Source organism: Cupressus sempervirens, chromosome 1 (assembly GCF_028749045.1).
Source record: "Cupressus sempervirens isolate cs-2001-9-10 chromosome 1, ASM2874904v1, whole genome shotgun sequence".
Lineage (NCBI taxonomy): Eukaryota > Viridiplantae > Streptophyta > Pinopsida > Cupressales > Cupressaceae > Cupressus > Cupressus sempervirens.
Window position 1 is genome coordinate 76,434,100 of NC_143118.1, and position 24,116 is coordinate 76,458,215.

Below are 24,116 nucleotides of genomic sequence, written 5' to 3' on the forward strand. Positions count from 1 at the left end.
CATTCCAAAGGTGAACAAATTTCATGAGATAGAACTATAGAAAAATGCAAGGTTTACCATAAAAGAAGACCTAACTTTTAACAAAATGGGAAAAAATACCTGTGCATCGTTCAGCCATAGTTTTTCGAGATGTCCATTTACAATTGTCAAACACTCGGTGTTTTGCAAAGGAATACTTGAAGGAATGCTCCTCACTTTACACCAATTTAGATCAAGCTTAATCCATAACAGAGCTGTTGATATTTCACACTGATACTGATTGTTTGAATCTCCTACAAAGAATGTTAACACAAAACCAGTGGATGGATCTACAAATGAGTGTAAAACCTCAAACTATGAACATTGTTTTCGATTAGAGTATGTTGGAATATCTTTGATTCTTCCTATTTCACATATCAAACTTATTTTTGCTTGTAAACATTACACATTTATGACTAATTCTATGTTAAAAGTGTTAAATAATCAAAATTGACTTATTTTTCCTTGGTATGTAATTCAAGCTGCTTAGTTGTCGCAAGTGACAATGGGTGCCCAATTCATCTACCATTTCTCTTCCCAAATCATGGAGATGATCATGCATTTTAAATTGAAGCTTGTCGCCATGTTCCTCATCATTTTGGTCATGAATTTGGCAATCAACCATTTCAATAAGACACTTATCTTTGAGGGTTTGAATTGCATGCTCTTCCCTCCAACGAGGAGCATTCCATATTCTCATGGCCATACACTTCTCTTTGCCGATGAAGAAGGATGCAATGTCCATGAAAATCTATTTCTCTTCACTTTCCAATGCATCAAAGCTTATTTTAAGCTTGTGTTGTATATATCTATCCAATGTTGTGTGAACTTTATCCAATTCTAACTCCCAATAATGTTTGTCATTGCTGCCAAAAACATGCCCACCCATCACTTTGAGAGAAAGGGGCAAACCCCCACAAACTTCAACAAAGCTCTGAACTAAACTTTCATATCCATTTGCAAGATAAGGCTAGTGGAATGCATGCCAATAGAAGAGTTCCTTGTTATGATACACATGCATTGCTTTCATCTTGTAACGAATATGGATTCCACCATGAATTAACACTCTTTCATCATGGGTAGTGATGATTACATAACTATGAGAAGTCAAGATATCACTAACTAAAAAAGCATCAAACTAGTCAATGTGATCAATGTCATCTAAGACAATAAGAAATCTCAATAAATGGCCTCTTCCAATATGATTCCTTCTACAACTAGTTCCCTCATCTATACTCTAAAATTTTGGAGGGTCTTTTTCATGTACCAGATCTTTTAGGAGCTTAGTTTGCATAGAAAGAAACTCACCTTTGGAAGACGCTTCTCAGACATCAGTTAGAAAACATGAACCATGGTAATCTAAGCATTTGTGATTGAACAATTCTTTGGCTAGAGTTGTCTTCCCAAATCCACCCATTCCAAAGATACCAATTATCTTAACTCTATTCTCCTCCTCTTGTCTGCAATGTTGTTCAAAATCTTCTACAATTTCATCTAACCCCACAGGACATTTTGCTACATCTAAAGATCTTTCCTTTTGTAGCTCTTTTAGCACATTGGACACTATATTCTTAAGCAACAACTCCTGATTACTAAGAAATTACAAGAATTTTGATTAGAAAGATGTTATGCTCTTGTAAGCTGAAATTCCACATTCTAAGTTTTATTTAGGTACGTTCTGTAAGCTAAAATCTTATGTTCAATTTTTTTATTTGATTAGATTGTTCATTTAGAATTGCAAATTGCATATATTAAATTTTGATTTAGATATGTTTTGTATGCTAAAATCCTATGTTCAAAGTTATGATTTGTCTAGATTGGTCATTTAGAATTATAATAGTCCTTATTTAAAAGTACAATTTTAGATGAATCATTTAAACTAACTGAAACAAACTTACACATAACATTCAAGATATGATTTATTTAGATTGTTCATCTGAAATTACAATAGCTTATCCAATAAAATCTAACTTACCCAATAAAGCCCCTCTATAAATAAATATTTTGGAGAGCCATTTAAACAACTTGAAACGTAAAGTATGCTACACAAGCCAAAATTTTATGCTCTGAGTTTAAAATCAAGTAAGAAACACTTCTTCATGGAAAACACACAAATAGAGTCTTATTGATAGTGTTTGTTGAATTCATATCCAGTGATGAATGAGACAAAGTGAAGGGCTTCCTTCCACTCTTGAAGCTTGTCTAGGTACCTGCCCTTCTTTTCATATTCAGAAAATGAATTTGCATAGGCTCCATTTTGGATGTGACAAAGATCAGCAAGAGCATCATCATAAAACACTGGTATAATCAGAGACTTAGTTTGTGACATGAGAGAAAGCTCAGCCAAACACCAAGGAGAATTTGGATAACCTTTGGAGAATATGGCAATTTGAACTGAAGCAGAGTGAATAGCGTTTTGAAGGGTAGAAGGAAACAAGTCTCCCAAGTCCATCTCTCTCAAATCAAGAAAAACTAGAACTCCCATACCTTGAAGAATATTGTAAATTGGCAAAGCCAAAATATTTTTCACATCAGGACCCCTGTCATTGTTAGTATCTTATTGAGCTTCACTTTGTTTTGAGAATAGTTTAATATTCTCTACTAAACAGGGCCAACCACGTGAAGGTGGAAGCTCATTTGGCACCACCCCCCTCCCCCTAACATCACTCTACATTCCCCATTAACATCTAACATTCATTCATTCTTTCAACCATTAATAAAATGTAACATTCAATCAATATCACATGATAACATTAATTAACACATTAGATTCATTAATATGCAACATTCATCAATATTTTTCATTAACACATAATTCATGAACATTCATTAGCACATAATTAAATTCATTGAGACATAAAATTCAGTCATTATCAATTAAGGTATGTAGATGACAATCATTTCTCTTTTTTTTTTCTATTTCTTTTTTCTATGTAAGCTCTAAGAGGAGCATCAGTGTCATCATCAATTCCCCCCTCATCAATTATTTTGTTCTCTATTCTTGATGATCTCAAATTCCTATGATGTTGCAAAGGGGGGTACTCTACAATAACAAATAAAAGAGTTAAATTAAAAATAATTTATTATAATTGTTACAAGTATTTAATTATTTTAAATAACATAGCTGTGGTGCTCTTTACCTGATCTAACCACATCATTTTGTTTGGACTCAATGTCAACATGCTCATGAACATCAACCCCTCGATCCTCTATAGCTACTATACAAAATGTTACATTAATCCAAACACCAATTGTAATTACATATAAAAAATTTAATAGCAAATGTATACCTCCACCACTGGGATGCACATCATGCGAACCTTCAGCATCCACAGATTGTGTAGAAGGATTGTCAAGCTGCATTCCAACATCGTACACATTGTTATCATTGCTTGCATAAAATAGATATACTCACTTTATATTGGAACTTAACATCAAATAGACTAATTGGTAAAGTATTCAATTTGAAATAAACTTCATTTAGCTTATTTACCTATGGCTCAGATACATCATTATTAGAACCTTCCACACTGATTTTACCTCATAGCCATTCAGCCACGACTTTATAACCTTGTTGGAAGCCAATTCTCTTATCCTCTTCTATGAGGCATCTCTTGAACTCTGAGCCCTACATTTTTGCATGGTATGGTGAATTTTACTTGCATTGTTTCATCAACCAATGGAGGGTAGTTAAAATATCAAAAGGAAATGGTAAATAGTTAGCAGGGTTTCCAACCCTTGTTACACAATATATAAAAAATTTGATACAATTTTTCATTTACTAATACTTACAACTCATGCTTGAAGTTTCGAAAAACCACTAGAGCCAAGCTTGTGTGTCCCGTACTTTTCTAGTCTTGCCTTTGTTGCCTTTGATGTGTTAGGCAATCTATGAAAAGTTTGAAATATGTTAGATGGTATAAATATAGAGGTTAATCAGTACATAATTACATTCTCAATAGTATCACATACCTTGATGTACTCTCTACTAGTGTAATATTATTTTTCTTGTTAGCTTTATACTTTCCATCCAAAATCAAAGCCTACCACTCAGCCTTAGGAACATAGGGCAGAAGCTGGTACCTGAGGTTATCCTATAAATTTTTTCTATATTGGTCCCTAATATACTTCAAACATAAACTAGCTTTTTCAAGGAGCTTGTTTCTCTTGAATGCACGAGGTCCAAAGAGTTGGGTCATGCTCTCTATAAGATCATCCCTCAACTTTTTGTCTTGGATATTCCACCTTTTAAGTAAAAAAAAACATGTTAGACTCATAAATAAAGTGAAGCTACCTTTAATATAGTTCAAGAAATGGATGAAAAGGAAAACTATTCTAGCAATGATATGAAATCAAAATAGTGGTTTGGAGTTTTAGTTAGGATATGATGTTCCACCAGGTATGCAGGGTGGGCCCAAATATTCGTAAACACTCATCACCAAGTTTTTTCCAAAAAACATCATTCCCAACAAAACAATCATGGGATCATTAGTCGATGAAGAGTGATAGAAAACTAAATTACTATTATATCACTATAGAATAATAATAACTTTAAAGTACCTAGAACTTTGGCTACTACTAATGGAATTCCTTCATCGTCACTGACGATCAATATGACATCCTTCACCGTTCCTGTACTAGGAACATAGGAACATCTAGGAAATGATGCTGTAGCTTCTATTGCAAAAAGTTTCATAAGTTTCATAAGTCTTTGTCACAAAGTATAAAAGAACAAATGATAATTGATGTTAAAAAGTTGTAAAAAAAAATTTGTTTGTTGCTGTCATAAGAGAGAAAAAGAGAGATTTTGTGTACTAGTAGATGGTGCAACAGTTGATGCTTGTAAGTTGCATGTTGTCGACTCAATAGTCAAAAAGAGATTTGTGGTTGTCCTGGATAGAGGTGACATCATTATAGGATACAATTGATTTGAAGCTAAAGAATAAAATTGTTAGAGCATGCATAAATATAGAATGTGTGGAATAGCATGGACAAGATTGTTAGAGCATTAAAAAAAAGGATTGTTTGAGCATGTATTGACAATGATCATGGTCATTCCTATATATATTTGGTGGAAAACACAAGTGGGGAATGGAACATGCAATCTACCTGAACCGCCTGCAACACCCTCATCATGGGAATGAGGCTCGAAATCACATAAAAAAATCTATAAAGACAACACATCCATATTTTAATTAATTCCATAAAAGAGCATAGCATAAAAACCATTATTGAACTCTTGTTATAATTAAAAATTTCATTAATACTTACTTTTAAGGTTTTAGAGGTGTGCAACAATTCAGATCCCGTATCTTTTATTTCCTAAGTAGTAGGCTTTATGGTTGCCATGAAATGTATAATTTCTCTGCCAATTTTCTTTAGCACCTTTTTAATTGAACTGATCGGGTCATCGGTCTCTGCTAAATCAATATAGAAAGGGTCCTCCTCAAGGGGGGGCTACTAAGGGATTGGCACAGGTTCCTTTCCCTCCCTCTGACCACTGGCCCTTTGTGACAATAATAGTATTAGTATTATCAAAATTACTCCAAAACAATGAAGAAAACAACATTAAATTTTTTTTTTTTTCTTCTATCTAGTTTGCATAATTACAATGAGTTTTACCTGCTCATGTGTAGATGAGCCGAGAACATCGCTAGCATACCCTCCAGGTGGTTGCTCCATATTGTGCCCCTCTATCAAAGATCAAGTATAAAAATGTTAGCCAAAAATTTATTAACTAAATGGTATGTTGGAGTCATTGATTAGAAGTTGGTTTAACAGTATGTACCACCCCCATGATAGTAGCCTCGTTTGTATCTATGAGGTTTAAATTCTAATCAATAAGAAGCTCTTTCCCTACATGTATTGATTTTATCGCACAGACAAATACACAATTTCCCTCGTGAGCCTCAAATATGCAATTGGGTTGCTTTATAGTTGACCCAGGTCGTGTATTATTTATAAAACCTGCAATATTCCCTATTGCTTTTAGCCTTCCATCAATGTATATAGCCACACTTTTACTTTGATTATTGTCTTGTTGTTGTATATAATTTTTTGAGAGGGAATACTTACTCATACCTTTTTTATATTGAACAATATGTATCCAACTTTTGTAATCATAACATGGTCCAACATACTCCATTAATTCAAAAAATTTGTTGTAAGACACCTTTATGCCGTCCATAGAAAATAGGCCCAAACCATGTAATGATGATGGTGCTATGCGATATATCCTCTCATTAACACAAAAATTAGTGTTTATTGGAGGAAGTTCCTTGGGTACCCAATGTTTCTGTAGATGATGGTACCTTAAGGGCACCTCGATGTCACCTTTCGTCTCATCATCATAAGAGCATGACCCCCCTTGAGCAAGGAAAAATTTCATGCATTTATTGAATTTCCTTCTAGTCCTTTGACCTCTAGTTAATCTCCCTGTTCTAGATAAACTGCATGTCTCACTTTCCTCTTCTATTCCTATATTTCCCTCACTCGAGGAAGATGCTTCTGACAAATACCTATTCACTGGTACCTACAAATGGGAGATCTTAGAAGACATCAATCTTACTATTGATAAGTGTATTAAATAGACTATCTATAAGGAGTATTGACTTATACATGTCAATCCATGAGACTGTGCAGGATGCTCCTGAAAGGGGTTCAATTTCCTGCAAATGTAATTCAATTATTGTGAGCATAATCACATCATAATCATAATAACATGCATCGTAAGTATCACATAAAAATTAAAAACATTAAAAGGTACACAATATAACACTTAAATCAAGCTCACATTATAAGCCTACTAGGGAAGTATGCATAGTGAAGGGCTAAGCACTTATATTATGTTTTCCCTATGAATTTTATTCTAGGTACAACTCCCTTTTATTGATATTTAATGAATTCCCTTTTCTAAACTAAAAACTTACAAATGCTTTTGACCTGAAAGAAAATAAGGCTCAATACATTCACGCATCAATATGTGTTTTAAATAGTCTTATTTAATTAATTTAGATTAGCAGTATTCTATTTGTAGTTGAAACTTGTAGCTTTTAAATAGATAATGAATAAACTATGTAACCATATAAGAAAAATATATTTCTATCAAGATATGAATATTAAATAGATTAAAGATTGATGGCATACCTCTAAATTTTATTCTTGTCGTCATCATCATCATCATCATCATCATCATCCTCATCATCATCATCATCATCATCATCATCATCATCCTCACCCTCATCATCATCGTCATCATCATCATCGTTGTCATCGTCATCATCATCATCAACATCATCATCATCAACATCAACATCATCTTCATCATCATCATCAGCAGTAGCATCTACATCATCTTCTACATCTTTGGTATCTTCTTCTTCCATCGCATTATACTTTATTGGCCTTCGTCTTGGTTTATGTCTAACAACAAATGACCAACCCGATTTATGTGGAACTTTTGAGTAAAATACCTGCTCACATTGGCTTGGAAGAACATAGGGCTCATCCCCAACTGGCTCAAACAACCTTGTACTAAACATTATAAATCCATTATCATGTTCAATAACAGTTCTATCAGTATCATTTGGATTAAGTCATAGCCTGTACCATTTGACAACGAAGAGTGCTAATTTGAAGGAACTAAAGTCACACTCAAGTATATCATCCAAAATGCCATAGTATCAATTTTCAGACTCTTAAGGATGTAAGTCATTTCTAGATGAAATATTAGTCACTTGAAAGACTGCAGTTATTCCTGAATCACAAGTTTTCTTCATGTCATCCAACACTTTGACACAAAATTTTTGACCATTACAAAACATAGACTTGTAGTGTTTAACCTACAATAATATGTGAAACATGTCAAAATTATTTTATAATGAGGTTATAAACATATGGGTGATTAATAAATTTGTACGTACCTAGAAATATCTTAAACCACGTGCTAAATCTATTTCCCTTTGCGTAACATTGGAATATCCATTACAATGAGCTTCTTTAACCAATGAAGATACACCTTCCCATGCTAATTTCTGACTAGAATGTTGGCATCATTCAATCCATACTGTCATCCAATCAAGATTGTTTGCAATATACAAATATGGTGCATCCCACTCTCGAGCACATGTACAAAAAAAAAATAGACAACTTACAACCGATTTACTTTGAAGATTAAGAAATAATTTATTACAATAACATCTTATAATTTATTACCTCTCACTTTCCTCAATGTAGCTTTCCCCATCAATTATTCCCCTTCTAATTTTTCAAAAGGCTCGAGATCCCAAATGTGATCTACATGGATATTTGATGCAAACTTAGGAAGATATTCAATAATGTACACCATAGTATAGTATACCATATATCCCTCTACCATAGAACCTTCAGGATGTGCTCTTTGTCAAACCAAAGCCTTCAAAGATTTCATGTGCCTCTCAACCATCCACATTGACCTAGTGTGTACAGGTCCACACAATTCAATCTCCTCAACTAGGTGTATGAGGTAGTGTTCCTGGGCATTGAAAAAAGTTGGAGGTAGATACTTTTGCATTTGACACAGTAAATGAGGAATTCTTCTCTTCCAATAGTTTATATCTTCTTTATGGATTTCTTTAGATGACAACCACATACATTAAGAGATTCAAGTCACAAAAAAATATAGATACGAGACTTTACAAAATAATATACAATAGATTACATAGCAAGAAAAACAAATCATGAATATAATAAATATATACAAAAAATTGAATAGATATTATTGCTTACCTCATGTATTTCCAAGATTGTATATCACTTTTTTGATGTTATTGTTGAAGGGCTTTGGGAGAGATAGAGGAAGCACGTACTGCAGTAATTATAAACCAATCATTTCATTGTTTTCTAACATACCATAACAAATAGTACATGTAGTTTATGAATATATTGTAAATACAGAAGAACATAACTTACCTTGATGAAAGTATGCCAATCATGCATTTTGAGCCTTGGCCCAAATTTAATGGTTTTTTTTTTATATGAGATTATTTATGTTCATAGCAAATCCTCTGGGAAATCAAATTTTTTGTATGACTTCTTTTATGGCATCACTTTGCTGCTCCATTAATAACCAAGGAAGGGCACTTATATTAATTTGATCTCTATTGCTATTTGAGTGAATGAAATTCTTCAATGCATGATTGGATTCATGAATGTCATTACAAATTTTAACAATTTTTTCTTTGTCACGCCTTCCATCCAATATTTTCCACAATGTCTCTGTTATATTCTTTCCAATATGCATAGTATCAAACAAATGCACAATTTGTAAGTGCTCGTAGTAGGGCGACCTGCCAAATTATCTGGGATAGCTTTTTAGTCCCTTTGGAAGGTTGTTAGTACTGCCTTGACGACCTTCATGATCATCAATTACACAATTAGTAAACAAAAATCATAATAGAAATATATAAATTACAAATATAAACCATTAGGTGGAATGACATTACCATGACGATTAATTCTATTATATTCCAACTTCCATAGGTGAGGTGTCATTCTTCGTGGCTTTGATGTAGTCTCTTCTTTCCCATTGAAAAAATATTTTTTGTACTTCGATACTTATGATTCCTATGGATGAAGTGTCTGTATGCATCAAACACCTGCTTTCCTAAACTTTTTGAATGACAAGATTTCATCTTTGGACCACAAACTAGACATGGAAATTTTCCCTTTGTTTGAAGACCTACAAAATAATGATATAATTGGATTATTAAATAAGTTGATTTTTCTAATTAGAATTATTGTGCGCAACTTGAATTCACTATAACATACCACAAAAATGTGTTAGCCCTGGGGCATCATGTATTGTCCATGCAAGTATTGCATGGAATTGAAATTGTCTTTGTCCTATTAGTCTAGACATGTCATACATAGTGACACCATTCCATAACTCCACCAACTCATCAATAAGAGACTCAATATATACATTCATATCCTTAACTTGATATTTACCTACTTGAATGAATAGTAACATTACATAATTATTGTGACCGTTTTACTGCAAGATTTGTAAGTACATGTAAATTAATAACTATCAAATGATAAGATACCTGGAACAATCATTGCCAACATAATGTGCTCCTTCTTTATTGACATCCACAGAGGAATGTTATTTTTGATAACAAAAATAGGCCACACTGAGTAAACAGATCTCATCTCTCCAAATGGATTGACACTGTCCGCTACCAATGAAAGCTTGAGATTACGAGGTTCTTCTTTGAAGTGTTGCCACTTTTCCTCTATGTGCATAAATGCTAAACCATCCACAGGGATTTGAATAATGTCATCTTGAATTCTATTGCATGCATGATAATCCATAAATTGATCCAAGCTACTACACATGAATAATTGTCGCATCCATGGAATAATGGGGATGTAACGAAGAACCTTTTGAGGTACCCTTTTTGTTAGTCAATCTGTTTGATATCTACTCGTATGATATACATGGAATTGTGTTGCAAATTCATGTTCTTTATAATAGATAATATGATCATTGGGACAAGCATGTATTGCTTCATACTCCATTCCAATATCTTTCATAATAGCATATAATTCTCGATATGAGCGAGGTAGAATATTTGATGGTGGTAATAGAAACTTGCCTATCAATCTACAAAAAAATATATAAGTCGTTAATATAAACAATATTAGTGGTACATTATTCACCCTTTGTTAACTATAAAGACATACATGACATACCTTAACATACATGACATTGTTATGTTGGATAAACCACTCATAACCTTCAAGTTCAACAACAACAATACAACAGAGAGAAGAGTTGTTTGGGAGTCTTTGTATAGGGGCTTGTATGCCTTCTCAAGTAGAGGTACATCTAGGCTATCATCATCATCATGATCAAATATGCTTGGACTAAATGTGTCATGGATCAATGCATTTATACCATCATCTTCAATTGTGTTTTCTGGCGCATGATCTTCATCTTCCATGGGATCATTATCTTCACCTTGGATATTCACACCTCCATGTTCCTCCACTTTGAAATACATATTCTTCAAATTGTTATGGTTCATATCATGTACTTCCCTGGGGAGATCAACCTATATAAAATTGATTAACATAAATAAACCATGATCATCAACTAATCATCAAGTGATTTCATATTTATATAAATTGTTAAAACGATATAATGAACAACTTACCAGTGAATGATAGTCATGCCCCCCTTCAATGTGACCATTCTCCCTACAATGTCTCTTAACTATTTTGATTAGCAGTCTTCTACGGTTTAAGCCCTTACAAATTTTGCAAGGACAATAACATTTTCCATCACCTTTTCTTTTCAATTTAGACCACAATCTATCGAATGTCTCCCTATTTTTTTCTTCACTTATATTATCTGACATGATCATTCTTCACAGGAAGCAAAAATTGGGCTATGAAAACTTTGGTTTACAACTTTCACGAACTAAGAAAAATTGTCGAAAGTACACAAATCTTCTTAGACCTAGCTAAATAATTTAATATTTTAAAAATAATTTCTTTGACTTTATTCCTAATACATTTAACCCAATCACCTTTTATAACATTCAGTCAATTGCTCTAGGCAAATTTGTGGATAAAATTATTTGTAAAACTTTGACCAACCACCTAAAGGTCTTATTTCAAGAGACCTTACAACATTAAGCCACTAAAAGCAATTTCAAAACATATAAGCTAAAAGTCTAGTTAAAATATACATTAGATTTAAAAATATACAATTTTCATACCCGAGCGCGTGGCTATAACTCGTGCAACAACCTTCTTGCTTAGCTGTAGAAGCTCTCCAACAATCAAATTATATAAGCTACAAGGCCTAACAAAAATTTCAAAACATATAAGCTATAAGGCAAGACATATTACATGACATGGCAAAAGGAACAAAATTTACAAGCTTTAGCAAGACATATTAAATGACATCATAGTGCTAGAGAGATCAAAATTTATAAGCCAAACATAGTCATGAAAAAGCACATAAATTAGTTACTATATGCAATTAAAAGATATATAGTTAGATAGGGATATCCATAGGGCATATTGAAGAAATAAAATGGTCATCCATAGGGCATATTGAAGAAATGAAATAGTTAGATAGGGACAGCTAGAATTTGTCTTGCCCTTTGAAGAAATGATAGAAAATTTAAATCAAACGTCCACAAACTTGGATCAAAATTATCAGTAGGCATCTGTAGTTAATATTTATGATGCACCAATGCTAGAAAAAAGTTCCTAGTAGGCTCAAGTAGTTAACATCATTGATGCTCAACTAGATAATGATTCACAATAGAGATTAACAACTACTGCTTGAGATGTAATTGTTGAAGATAAAAACAAGGCTGATGTAGGAAGCACATCTACTGAAGTGGTTTGTCATTGATGTACTCTAGTTGATGAAAAAAAAGTTGCAATTTATCCCAAAGATGGATTTGATCAATGAGTTTTGGGTATAGCTAGTTAAGTTATGTGGGCTTAGATTAGTATTCATGGATGTGTTCAAGTGCTACATCTATGTTCACTCAAGTTAGTATGAATATTCAAATGAGTTGTTGTTGATTCAATGAAGATTGGTTGCAAGCCAACTACCAGGAAACAACTTACTAGTATTTCAGTTGTATCTATTAAGTGAGATCGAATGATGTTAAGCAGGCCTAGATCGTGGTTGAAGACATGCTCATGATGCTATGTTCGTGATAGCAGATATTGGAGATCATTCCATGGTAGTCGTTAAAATGTAAAGTGTGATATGTTCACAGGCAACCAATTTTGTAATTGAGATTTATTTTAGAAGTTGTAGAGTGTATTGTAATGTGTGAAACCCTATTGTAATATCATATTGAGGTCCTATATTACTCAATGTATATTGGAAAGTCCCAAGGTCGACTCAATTGGGTTTTATGACAAGGTATAAGGGAAAGGTTGTTTCCTTGGTTGCAATAGTATTATGTGTAATTGTGTTGTGATTGTGTAAATTGATGATAAGAATGTGAATTTGATCAAAGAAGATAAGCAAATGATGTTGAGATTATGTTTAACTTCATAAGAATTGTATTGGCAATAAAGTTGTATTGATCAATTCACTATTGGGGTATCTTATTGTAGAGATAGGTTTTGTAAAACAGTTATGAAGCAACTTGGATAGTGAATTCAATTGTCTTCCTCTTAGTGCCTAATAGGGTTGAAACAAATCCTAACAAGTTTGAAATCTTCTAACAAGGATTCAAAGGCTCTTATTAGGGACTCATTTGTATTGATTGTATGCAACTTGCTCCTAACAGGGTCATATCCTCTTACAAAGAACTTTTATATTAGAACATCATCTTCTGGGTGCCATCCCCACCAAGGTTTTCCCTCTGATCAAGGGTTTCCCTACTTGATAAATATTTGTCATTGTTATGAATTTCTCATCTTAAAATTGCTTCAATTGTTGGTATTGGAATTGGACTTAATAAGATTTGATAAGAAATCCTAGCTAGTAGAAAAGTCTTCCATAGTGCCAGATTTTGTGTCCAAATGGGGTTTTTAGTTTTGTATTATCTCATACAAATTTCTTAGTCCATGAATGTAGTTGTGGATAGTATTTCACAATGTTTAATAATAGACATTAGAAATTACTTTCTAACATTTAACAAAATATCGAGAGTTTGAACACTAAAGGTAGAACTTAAAATTTAAATGAAATGATACAAGTAGGACTCTAAAATTTGTATGGCTATGATGACAATGAAGAGAAGGTAAAATTATGTTCTTACAAAACTTATGCACCAAATCAGAGGATTTTGAAACTTTCTCAATGTCATTACCAATCTAAGCAAGGAATGTTTCCCTAAAATGTGTCTCATACTTTCAGTGGTAAAAGCATTGCTCATTTGCAATGTTACCTTTCCCTCAATTTTTACTATATTACAAGTATTCTACTACTTTTATTTTACATGTGATTGGAAAGAAAGATCCCTACAATTATTCACTATTACATGCAAACAAGCAGAACTGTCGTGCAGTAAAAACTTTCTACATGTTTTCTAATCTCTGCCAACAAATGGCTGACAAAAATATACAACATTTTATCCCTTCACTTTGTGCTAAAAGGAAAATAAAAATTTGATAAAAATTGAATCATATGAGGAAGTCACACATAAATATTGATGGAGTCATTTCAAGTTGCTTGCTAATGTTGTATGGCCCAGTAAGATACTTTCTAAAATAGCTGGAAAATTTAGAACATACAAACTGCTTGCATGCCCCTAGATGATGCAGCTTATTTTTCTAAATCAAAACCATTACATCTTCATAGAAAGTGGAACATTGCTTTATCTTGGGTAAGAGAAGCAAAAGCTATGCATCTACTAGGTCAGAAAGGATGCTAAACTTGATCTAATTTCTTCTTTTGCCTACTTGTCAAGTGGATCTTCTCCAATATAGAGGTCAAACAAAGACTGACATAATAGCTTGCTCTAAATGCTGCCAATCTCTTTATCATCAACTATATGGGAGTAATCAAAGAAAATTAGGTTCTACAATTCCAAATATTGTTTATAATCTATACAAAATGTACATGAAAATAATTACATATAAAAATTGAAGAGATCAAATGCTATCCGTCTAGAATTGATATGTCTGAGAATATTCCATCTAGTATTTGTCTTCCAAAATTTTATATTTTCATATTCATAATTTACTAAGATCAAACATATTATTTCCAAGATATTAGAGGAAAAGGCCAATTCAAAATTCTCTTAAAGAAAATGCAAAACAGTATGAGTAGTTGCAATCCAAAAAAATAAACATACCGTGCCATGAATAGTCAAATGAAAATAACTTTTTCTTGGATAGATTTCGAATCTTAATGAACTAAGAATTAAATTCCATTCAAGGACTCAAACAAATCATATTTTGAAAGCAAGGGTAAATTGAAAAGCAATGCTGCTTATAATTGTAGAACCTTCCTTTCGCATTTTAAGACATAACCTTGTCGATAGAAGCTTAAATGTAAAATAAGTACATAAAAAGATGGACAACTTTATCTTCATTTCCTATCTTGTAAGTTGATTCCACAGCATGCATCACTATGTTCTTGCTCAATGTTAATCTTCTTGCTAAGAAAGATAACCACAATAATGTGTTGAAGAAGTACATATATCACTTACTCTTTGTCCATAGGATATGACCATGGAGCCTAGATATATCTATTTTTGTGCCATGGGGTAGCTTGTAATCATCTTTAAATTGAGAAGTGAATTTGCACTCAAATTATGTATTATATTAGGATATAAAACTCAATCGAATCTACAACACAGGAAACTGAAACATGAAAGATCAAAGAACACAAGATCTATTACCTAGTAGATCGAGCTCAAACATCAATAGGGGTTAAGAAAGCTGAAATAATATATGACTTCTCATAAGACTTGTCTATGATTCTTATGAAATAAGAAATAAAATGATATATATCTGGTGTGGATGCTTCATCCAGATTAAACAAGCAATGAATTTGTGAATCTTTGAAGAGAGCATATTACAATCTCTACATGTCACAAACCTACTTTTGTTTTGGACCCATTGACCTGCACCCTCAAATCAACACTCATATAGACATTAATCCATAGAAAAAATTGATACATTTCCCTTTTGGTGTGGAGTGAATGGACCATTTATACATAAGCTGAGAAAGTTTACTTTTACCTATAGTAATGTTGCGTTATTTTTCAGGAAGGAATGGGGAGCATGGCATAAAACTTTTCTCACATAATATGTGCACCAATAAGCTGCATGGCATGAAATTCTTCATACATTTCTATACTCGAATAAGCTACATGGCTTTAAACTCTTCTCACATTGATTCCTTGCACGGCACAAAAATTTGCCAGCTTCTAAGCCAAAGATCTTTCTTAAAAAATAAAGATTCCATATGATTCACAAAAGCCCTTAAAACTACCAATGTTTGGAGATTTCAGGCATGGATTTCATTGATCACGAAATAATAATAATGATTGAAGAAAAAGGGATTCCAAGAGTAATGGGTTTGTTTGTTTTGCACCTTGCCATCATCCTCCTCCGAATGTTGCCTTGGCCCTTTCGCCGCAAAGATCCTTGTGTTGATTTCAAATGAGTAATGTTTTTGGTTTTCTTTCTTTCTCTTATATCTCGTTAGCATCATAATTGAGACATTTTTGAGTTATAATTGAAAAAAAAGGCCAAAAACACAACATTTTTTGCCATTGCAAATTTTCATCACAATTCCACTCCAAATGTATTGGTGTTAGTGTCACAATTGTGATGTCATCAGGCTAAAATTGAAAAAAAAAAAGCCAAAAACACATTACATTTTTTTGCCATCACAAATTGACCCCTAATGTATTAGTGGATGCACCTATGAACTAAGACACACTGCGAATTTTGGCATCAAGCAAGACTGTTATGTTGAATAAAAAAACAATGTGATCTCTCAAAAAAGAGATAGATTATTTTAGGCCTCAACATTACTATTATGTAGCATTCAACATTTCATCAATAGCCCACACAAGCTCTGAGTTATGACCCTTGGAAGATCAACCTTGACATGCACTTAGAGCACCTTGGAGACTCTTCTGTACAAGGTGGCTGTGAATGATGGAGGCTCTCCATGGCTGGAACAAGGGTGTCAATAGGGTTCACCTACCTATCTAGAGCTAATGGCATGGACAATTTGTTGCTAAGATCAACAGTTTCAAAGTTACGCTATTATGCACCTATGAACTGAGGCACACTACAAGTTTTGGCATCAAGTGAGATTGTTGTGCTAAATCCAAATAGAATGTGATCTCTCAAAAATGAGATAGGCTATTTTAGGCCTCCACATGAGTGTCCTATAGGATTTGAAATTTCATCAATAGCCCTCATGAGCTTTGATTTACGGCCCTCAAAAGATAGACCTCGACACACACTTAGAGCACCTTGGAGACTTTTGGTATGGGGTGGCTATGAATGATGGAGGCTCTTTGTGTTCAAAAAAAGGGTGTCAGTAGGGTTCACCTGCCCATTTGAAGCTAATGGTGTTGATGATTCGATGCCACGATCAACAATTTCCAAGTTATGTTGTGATGCACTTATGAACTGAGGCACACTGCAAGTTTTGGCATCGAGGGAAATCATTGTGCCAAATCCAAATGGAATTTGATCTCTCAAAAATGAGATAGATTATTTTAGGCCTTGGCATGACCATCCTATAACTTTTTATATTTCATCGATAGCACCCACGAGCTTCGAGTTACAACCCTCGAAAGATCGACCTCGACACACACCTAGAGCACATTGGAGACTCTTCAATATAGGGTGGTCACGTACTATGGAGGCTCTCCATGGCTAGAATAAGAGTGTCACTAGGGTTCACCCACCCATTTAGAGGTAATGGCATTGACGATTTGATGCAAAGGTTAGCAATTTAAAAGTTATGCTGCAATGCACCTATGAACTAAGGCACACTGCAAGTTTTGGCATTGAGCGAGATTATTGTGCTAAATCCAAATGGAATGTGATCTCTTGAAAATGAGATAGGTTATTTTAGGCCTCAACATGGCCATCTTGTTGCATTTGATGTTTCATCGATAGCCCCCATGAACTCTGAGTTATGACCCTCAGAATATTGACCTCGACACGCACTTAGAGCGTGTTGGAGACTCTTTGATACGGGATGGCTGTGAATGATGGAGGCTCTTTGTGGCCAAAACAAGGGTGTCACTAGGATTCACCTACCCATCCAAAGCTAATGGCACTGACAATTTGATGCCAAGATCATTAATTTCAAAGTTATGGTCTGATGCACCTATGAACTGAGGCACACTGCGAGTTTTGGCATCGAGTGAGATTGTTGTGTCAAATCCAAATAGAATGTGATCTCTCAAAAATGAGATAGATTATTTTAGGCATTGGCATGAATGTCTTGTATCATTCAAAGTTTCATTGATAGCCCCCATGAGCTCTAAGTTAAGACCCTCGAAAGACCAACCTCGACACTCACTTAGAGCACCTTGGAGATTCTTTGGTATGGTGTGGTTACAGACAATAGAGGCTCTCCATGGCTAGAAAATGGGTGTTACTAGGGTTAGTATTAAGTAAAAATATATATTTTTACCTCTCTCAATTTTTTTGGCATTGGGCATAGTGCAAGTTTGGTGTTAGTATGTATCAAAATCATCATTTTTTAAGAACCTCCACATAAATTGCATTAAGTAAAATCATCTTTGTTTCTTACATTAAATCAACAAGTTTACATTTACAATATCTCGAATGTTTCATCATTATTACATCAATACACAACTACCAAAAATTGTAATGTCAAAAATAGTAGTGTAAAAAATCATAGTGTTTATAAAAGTAGTGTCAAAAATTGTAGTATAAAAAATAGGATAGGTTTTTCTTCATTTTGTTCCTTATTTTTTTTTAAAATCTTCATAAAATGGCTACTCTTCATGATGTACCTATATTCCAATATCATTAAAAATATTAGTAACTTATTTTATTAAACAATATAATCATCGGTTCACCAAATCATTATGAACAAAATAACATAAGAAGTAAATATACCTAGTCGAGTGTTCCAATAAGGCCCTCTCTCTATTTTAAAGTCTCCAATATGGCTTTATGATCAGCATTAGTAATAGTCAACATTTCTTTTACTTTAGGTCTTCCTTGATGCTTCAACAGCTTTACTTTTTTTGCTATAATAAGATGCGAATATTTGAGGATTTTTTTGTGCTTCTGATAGTCTTTAGTGGGAATTCCATTCCTTCTAAGCGTGTACATCTACAACCATGTTCCAATGACAACCAATGAACTAGTAGGAAATGTGAATCCATCATCAACTATGATCGATTGCGCAAGCTTTTTTTTTACCTCTTACATAATGTGCTAACCACTTATCTAATTTCTCATCATTCCCTTGTGGTGCAACCAATGCAAAGACATGTCCTGGCTGAAGAAGATCTCATAGATGGTTATGCTTAAGTGAACTTTATATGTCATCATTTATGATAGAGGGTATGATAGGAAATGGCATAAGATAATGTGGAGCCCATGTGTCAACTCACTCACTCAACTCACAATGATCCCAATCACACTGAAAAATACTAAGATAAAAACAAGCTAGTTGTCGTGTCCAAATGGTCCATGTACTAGAATAAAAGCTCTAGAATGAATGCATTTTTTATGAATCACTCACTATAGTACATTCTAATCACCTATGGACCCTTCTTCAACCAACCAAAAGAACATATGTACTACTAAATCAAGAGTCCTTGTGATAATGCTTAACTACACCAATCAATAATGCTACGAGCATCAAGAAGCTCTACTCTTGAAATCTTCAGTTTCTCTTTAACTAGAGCTCTCTTCACACATGCCCCTACTCCATCATGTTCCTCTTTCCCATGGCCAGACTCAAAAAAACTCCAAATATGACACACCCCCCTCTCTACATGCATCCTACACAAACAATAAAACATGTGAGCATTCTTGAATTGACTTGTACAATTATTTGACCAAATGACATATCTATCCATAGCAATTGCATGCTCTTGTAAGGAATCAAAATAATTCTCAAAACAATTTTGCACAAACTCATGAGACTGAGATCTATCATCACTCATATAAAAATGGTACTCTCTAATAATCTTTTGATTATCTTCCACACTATCAGGGGCTTGTATATATGTTATGTGGACAAAATTTGCAATCTAAATGGAGTTGTAATACTGAGATTGTGTTTTATTTTGAGGCTGCAATGTGTAGTTCTTAGCAAAGTTCACAACTAATATAATAGTGCCAATGGGAAAAATCTCTTTACACATTCTAAATTGTTGATCCAACCACTAAGACCTATGACTATGTCTTGCATACTTGTAGAAAAGATTTGTCTTGAAATCTGAAATAAATCTAGCCACACTTATTTCTTTTGCAACCAATTCACATTTACAGCCCTTATTCCCACTCTTCAATGTCTATTTCACCGTTTCAGATACCATTTTTTTTTACTATTGTCTTCCCAAGATATTGTTCGCATCCCTCATGGAAACATGTGTCAAACTTGGATAAGCCACCACATTTTGCACACTTCTCATTAAAGAAAGCATTTCTATAAAGAAACAACCGTCAACTCTACGACATAAAATATAATCTAGCAAGTCTCTTGATGATTTTGAAAGACCACTAGCACCATAACTCTCCAACATTTCTTTACTATGAAAAGTAGAAAGGATGGAGCATAATAGTTCATGGTGCATAGAATACTCAACATGATATTTGCAACATGTATTTCGAATTTTAAGTGGCACACACAATAAAATGGCATAAAAGATTCAAAAGCTCTTTGTGATATATGAAATCTTGGATGACTCTCTCTAAATTGTTTGAACAACATAGTTTTCCTTATCTCAAAATAGTCTTTAGGATGTGGCATGCAGTCTCTAATGCCAATTCTCAACTTTAACACGTCTTTAGCATTGGGTGATACTCTTGAGCTAGAGTGCCAAAATTGTATAATTTCTTCCTTCACATCATCAGATAGCTTCTTATCAAAATGTGGAAGTCTTCCACGAAAATCTCATGTTTCATTTTGAAGAGGATCATCAATTCTCTCTTGTCTACTAAGTGCTCTTCTCAAAGTAGTATGATTTAAGTTCAAGTCAATACAAGTTTGTCTCGTACTTCTACCCTTTCTCAAATGATGACTTACCAAAGAGGTTGTAATAACCCTTCAAGTAGCTCTCTTATCCTTCTCCCTACTATTTTTTCAAATCCAGAAAAGATTCTTCACAATAGTGGAATTTCTTTCCAATTTTTTATTGACACAAATCTTCAATTTGGAAAGCATAGGTCTCATCTTTTGCATCTTTAATAAGTGCATAAAAAGTTGAGATTGCTCCATCACTGTCTTGTTGTCGAAAAACATCTTATATAGTCTTGAAACCCATAACCAAATGGTTCTTTATAATATTTTCTCTTCCAAATTAGTAATAATTGTTTCATCAATTTCAATTATCCATTTTGGTGTTCTAGAACCTTCATGTCAATTATAATTAGGAGATATGCAATGTTCATGTGCATTGTCATTCTTGACATGGTCAATTATGCAATTTACATTATGACTTGGTAGCATTTCATTCTCCAAATTTTCATTCTCTAAATATTCAATCTTGACATTATCATTATCAATTGGTACATTTTCATTCCCCAACTACACATATTCATTATTTGACTCTATGATTTTACTTTCGATCAATACATCATCAACTTGACTCACATTTAACATACCTTGTCTCTTCCTTCAGTGATTTAGCTTGTCCCTTTCCCTATATGTTCCAATGTCTTCATTCGATACCTTCCTTTTGCATTTAGCCTTTCGAAAACTACTACTCCTCATTCAAAAAATAATATTAGACACCTAATCATATATTATAGAATCTTTTTCAATTGTATGGGCCCCAAAAAATTAGTTTTCTCCAAATCTGTGAAAATGGCCTACAAAAAATGTGATTGTCATATTTGTAGTGACAAGGAATATGTTGGGAAAAACATGCCAGTATTTTAGGTACCCGATCTCATATCAGGTATCCGATCCCAAATTAGATACCCCATATGAGATCGGGTACCTAAAATGGATGCTCAAATTTTGTAGGGAAGTGGCCAAATATTGTGGGCAATTTGAACAAATTTGATTATTATATATGATTATTATATTATATTACTATGATTTTTCCTATTACTATTAAATATGATATAGTAATATATATTATTATTGTTATTATTATTATGATTATTATGACCTATAAATATAATATGTATATTAATAGATATATGATTATTATATTATATTATTATGATTTTTACTATTATTATTAAATATAATATAGTAATTTCATGACAACATATGTCCCTAGGGGCCCTATTGATGCAGGAGCATCCTTGTTTGCCTTGTTATCCTACTCATTTTTTTCATCTTACAGTTGGTGCCAAGTTACTTCCTTCATGTGCCAAGTGTTTCTTCATGTGTCGAGCTTTCCTTCATGTGCTGAGTTTTTCTTCATGTGCCGAGTGTTCTTCATGTGTCAAGCATTCCTTCATGTGCTGAGTTGCCAATTTTCAGTGGATGCCAAGTGATGTCGAGTGCTAGTTTCTAGTTGATGCCAAGTGCCAGTTTCCTAGTGGGTGCCGAGTTATCCAGTGGGTGTTGAGTTGTCTATGTTTGGTTCTTAGTGGGAGCCGACCTACATATTCAATTTTGATCATGAATTTAATGATAGGATCTTGTGTCAGCCTTTCTATTATGTAATGTTCTAGAATGTTTTGTAAGCCATTTTGGCAAGTATAAATATAGTGTTTAGGCTTAGAGTTAAAGAGATGGGGGAAGAAGATTAGAGAGGGTAAAACTAAAAGTGAAAATTTGTAGTTGGATCTTTGAATATGAATGTATTTTGTAATTGGCCCTAACCTAGAAGGCCTTATAGCTGGGCATATATGGTGAATATTTGATGATTTAATAAAAGATATCTTGTTCTGTCTCCTTGGTGTTGTGTTTGTGTTGTGTTAACTCTTGCAAGATAGTTTGGATAGCTAGGTGTACCTTTGGCCCTAGTTATTCACCCTTTTTTCCTATGTCAGTTGGTATCAGAGCTTGAGGTTCATCCTTGAGGAGATTGGATCATGTGGAACCTTGATTTGGATTTGGTTGGAGGGTGGCAGATCTGTGGATTTGACCTATAAGTTGCAGAGGGTTACGATCTTATAGGAACCTGATTTGTAAAGATATTTCATGGTAGAGGAAATAATGTTGATAATGCTATATTGGATCAGTTGAGACAAATTGCAGCCAGATTAGATGCTGTGGAGATAGCCCAGAGGAGAGGATGATGTAAGTGATGATGAAGCAGTAGCACCAAATCAATAACCTAGAACCTGAAGAAGATCAAAATGAGGAAAGATTGTTGAGAGTATTGTCTACAGCGAATTCAAAACCTATTGTAGAAGTTGTTGCTTATGATGTAAAATTGGATACCAATGTTGTGTTAGATTGGATCTTTTATATGGAGAAGTTCTTTGAGTATGAAAACACTCTTGATAGAAGAAAGGTGAAGATTGCAGTAACTAGGTTGAAAGGTCATGCATCACTATGGTGGGAGCACTTGCAAACTGATAGACAAAGGAGATGAAAGGAGAAGATTAGAACTTGGCCAAAGATGGTGAACAAGGTAAAGAACAAATTCCTTCCTGCTGATTACCAAGTTAGCTTGTTGAGAAAGATGCAAAATTTGAAACAAAAGGACATGACTGTAAAACAATATACTAAGGAATTCTATAGATTAGACATTAGATCTGGACATGTGGATGATGATGTTAAGAAAATTGCAAGGTACATTAATGGATTGAGATCTAGAATACAAGATAAAATAAGTTTTGTGAAGCTGGAAAGTGTACAAGAAGCATGTCAATATGCCTTGAAAGCTGAGGAGATCTTGACAAAGAAGCATGAACAAAGACAAAGAGGTAGAGCTGGTAGATTCCACAGAGGCAGAGGTAGATCTTATGGAGAAAGTGGTAGATCTGATAGTTCTATGCAGTATAAAGGAAAATCTGAATGGAAGAATGATGACAAAGACAAGACTAAATGGAAAAGTGGTGATTCTTACTAAGGAGGCACTAATTCTTACTGAGGAAGAGGTAATTCTTATTCTAGAGGTGGATTTCATGGTAATTGTTTTAGATGTGGTAAAGAGGGACATAGATCATTTGAATGTAGATCCTCTAAAAGTAGACAAGGTAACAAAAATGCTATGATTCAAGAAGATGATGAGGGTTCACCAAGTGGACCTGAGGCTGGAGAAAATTTGATGGTGAGAAGAACCTTATGTAATAAGGGAGGTGATGAGGAACCTATTTTAAGGAGAAGTCTTTTCAAGACAAGATGTAAGATGGCTGGAAAATGTTGCAATGTGATCATTGATAGTGGAAGTTTTACAAATCTAGCATCAAAACAGTTGGTTACCAAGCTACAGTTGGAGAGGTTGAAACATCCCAAACCCTATCATTTTTTATGG

General features: G+C 33.8%; 1 protein-coding gene across 1 annotated transcript in view; it reads right to left on the bottom strand.

The window, feature by feature from the left end:
• LOC149576285 (F-box/kelch-repeat protein At1g80440-like) overlaps window positions 1–2,470 on the bottom strand; it is a 48,424-nt gene extending 45,954 nt beyond the window's left edge. Inside the window, exon 1 of the mRNA XM_089794196.1 lies at window positions 2,229–2,470. Within this exon, the coding sequence (XP_089650322.1) occupies window positions 2,229–2,470 (242 nt within the window). The remainder of the gene's footprint in view (window positions 1–2,228) is intronic.
• Between the last annotated feature and the right edge of the window lie 21,646 nt (window positions 2,471–24,116).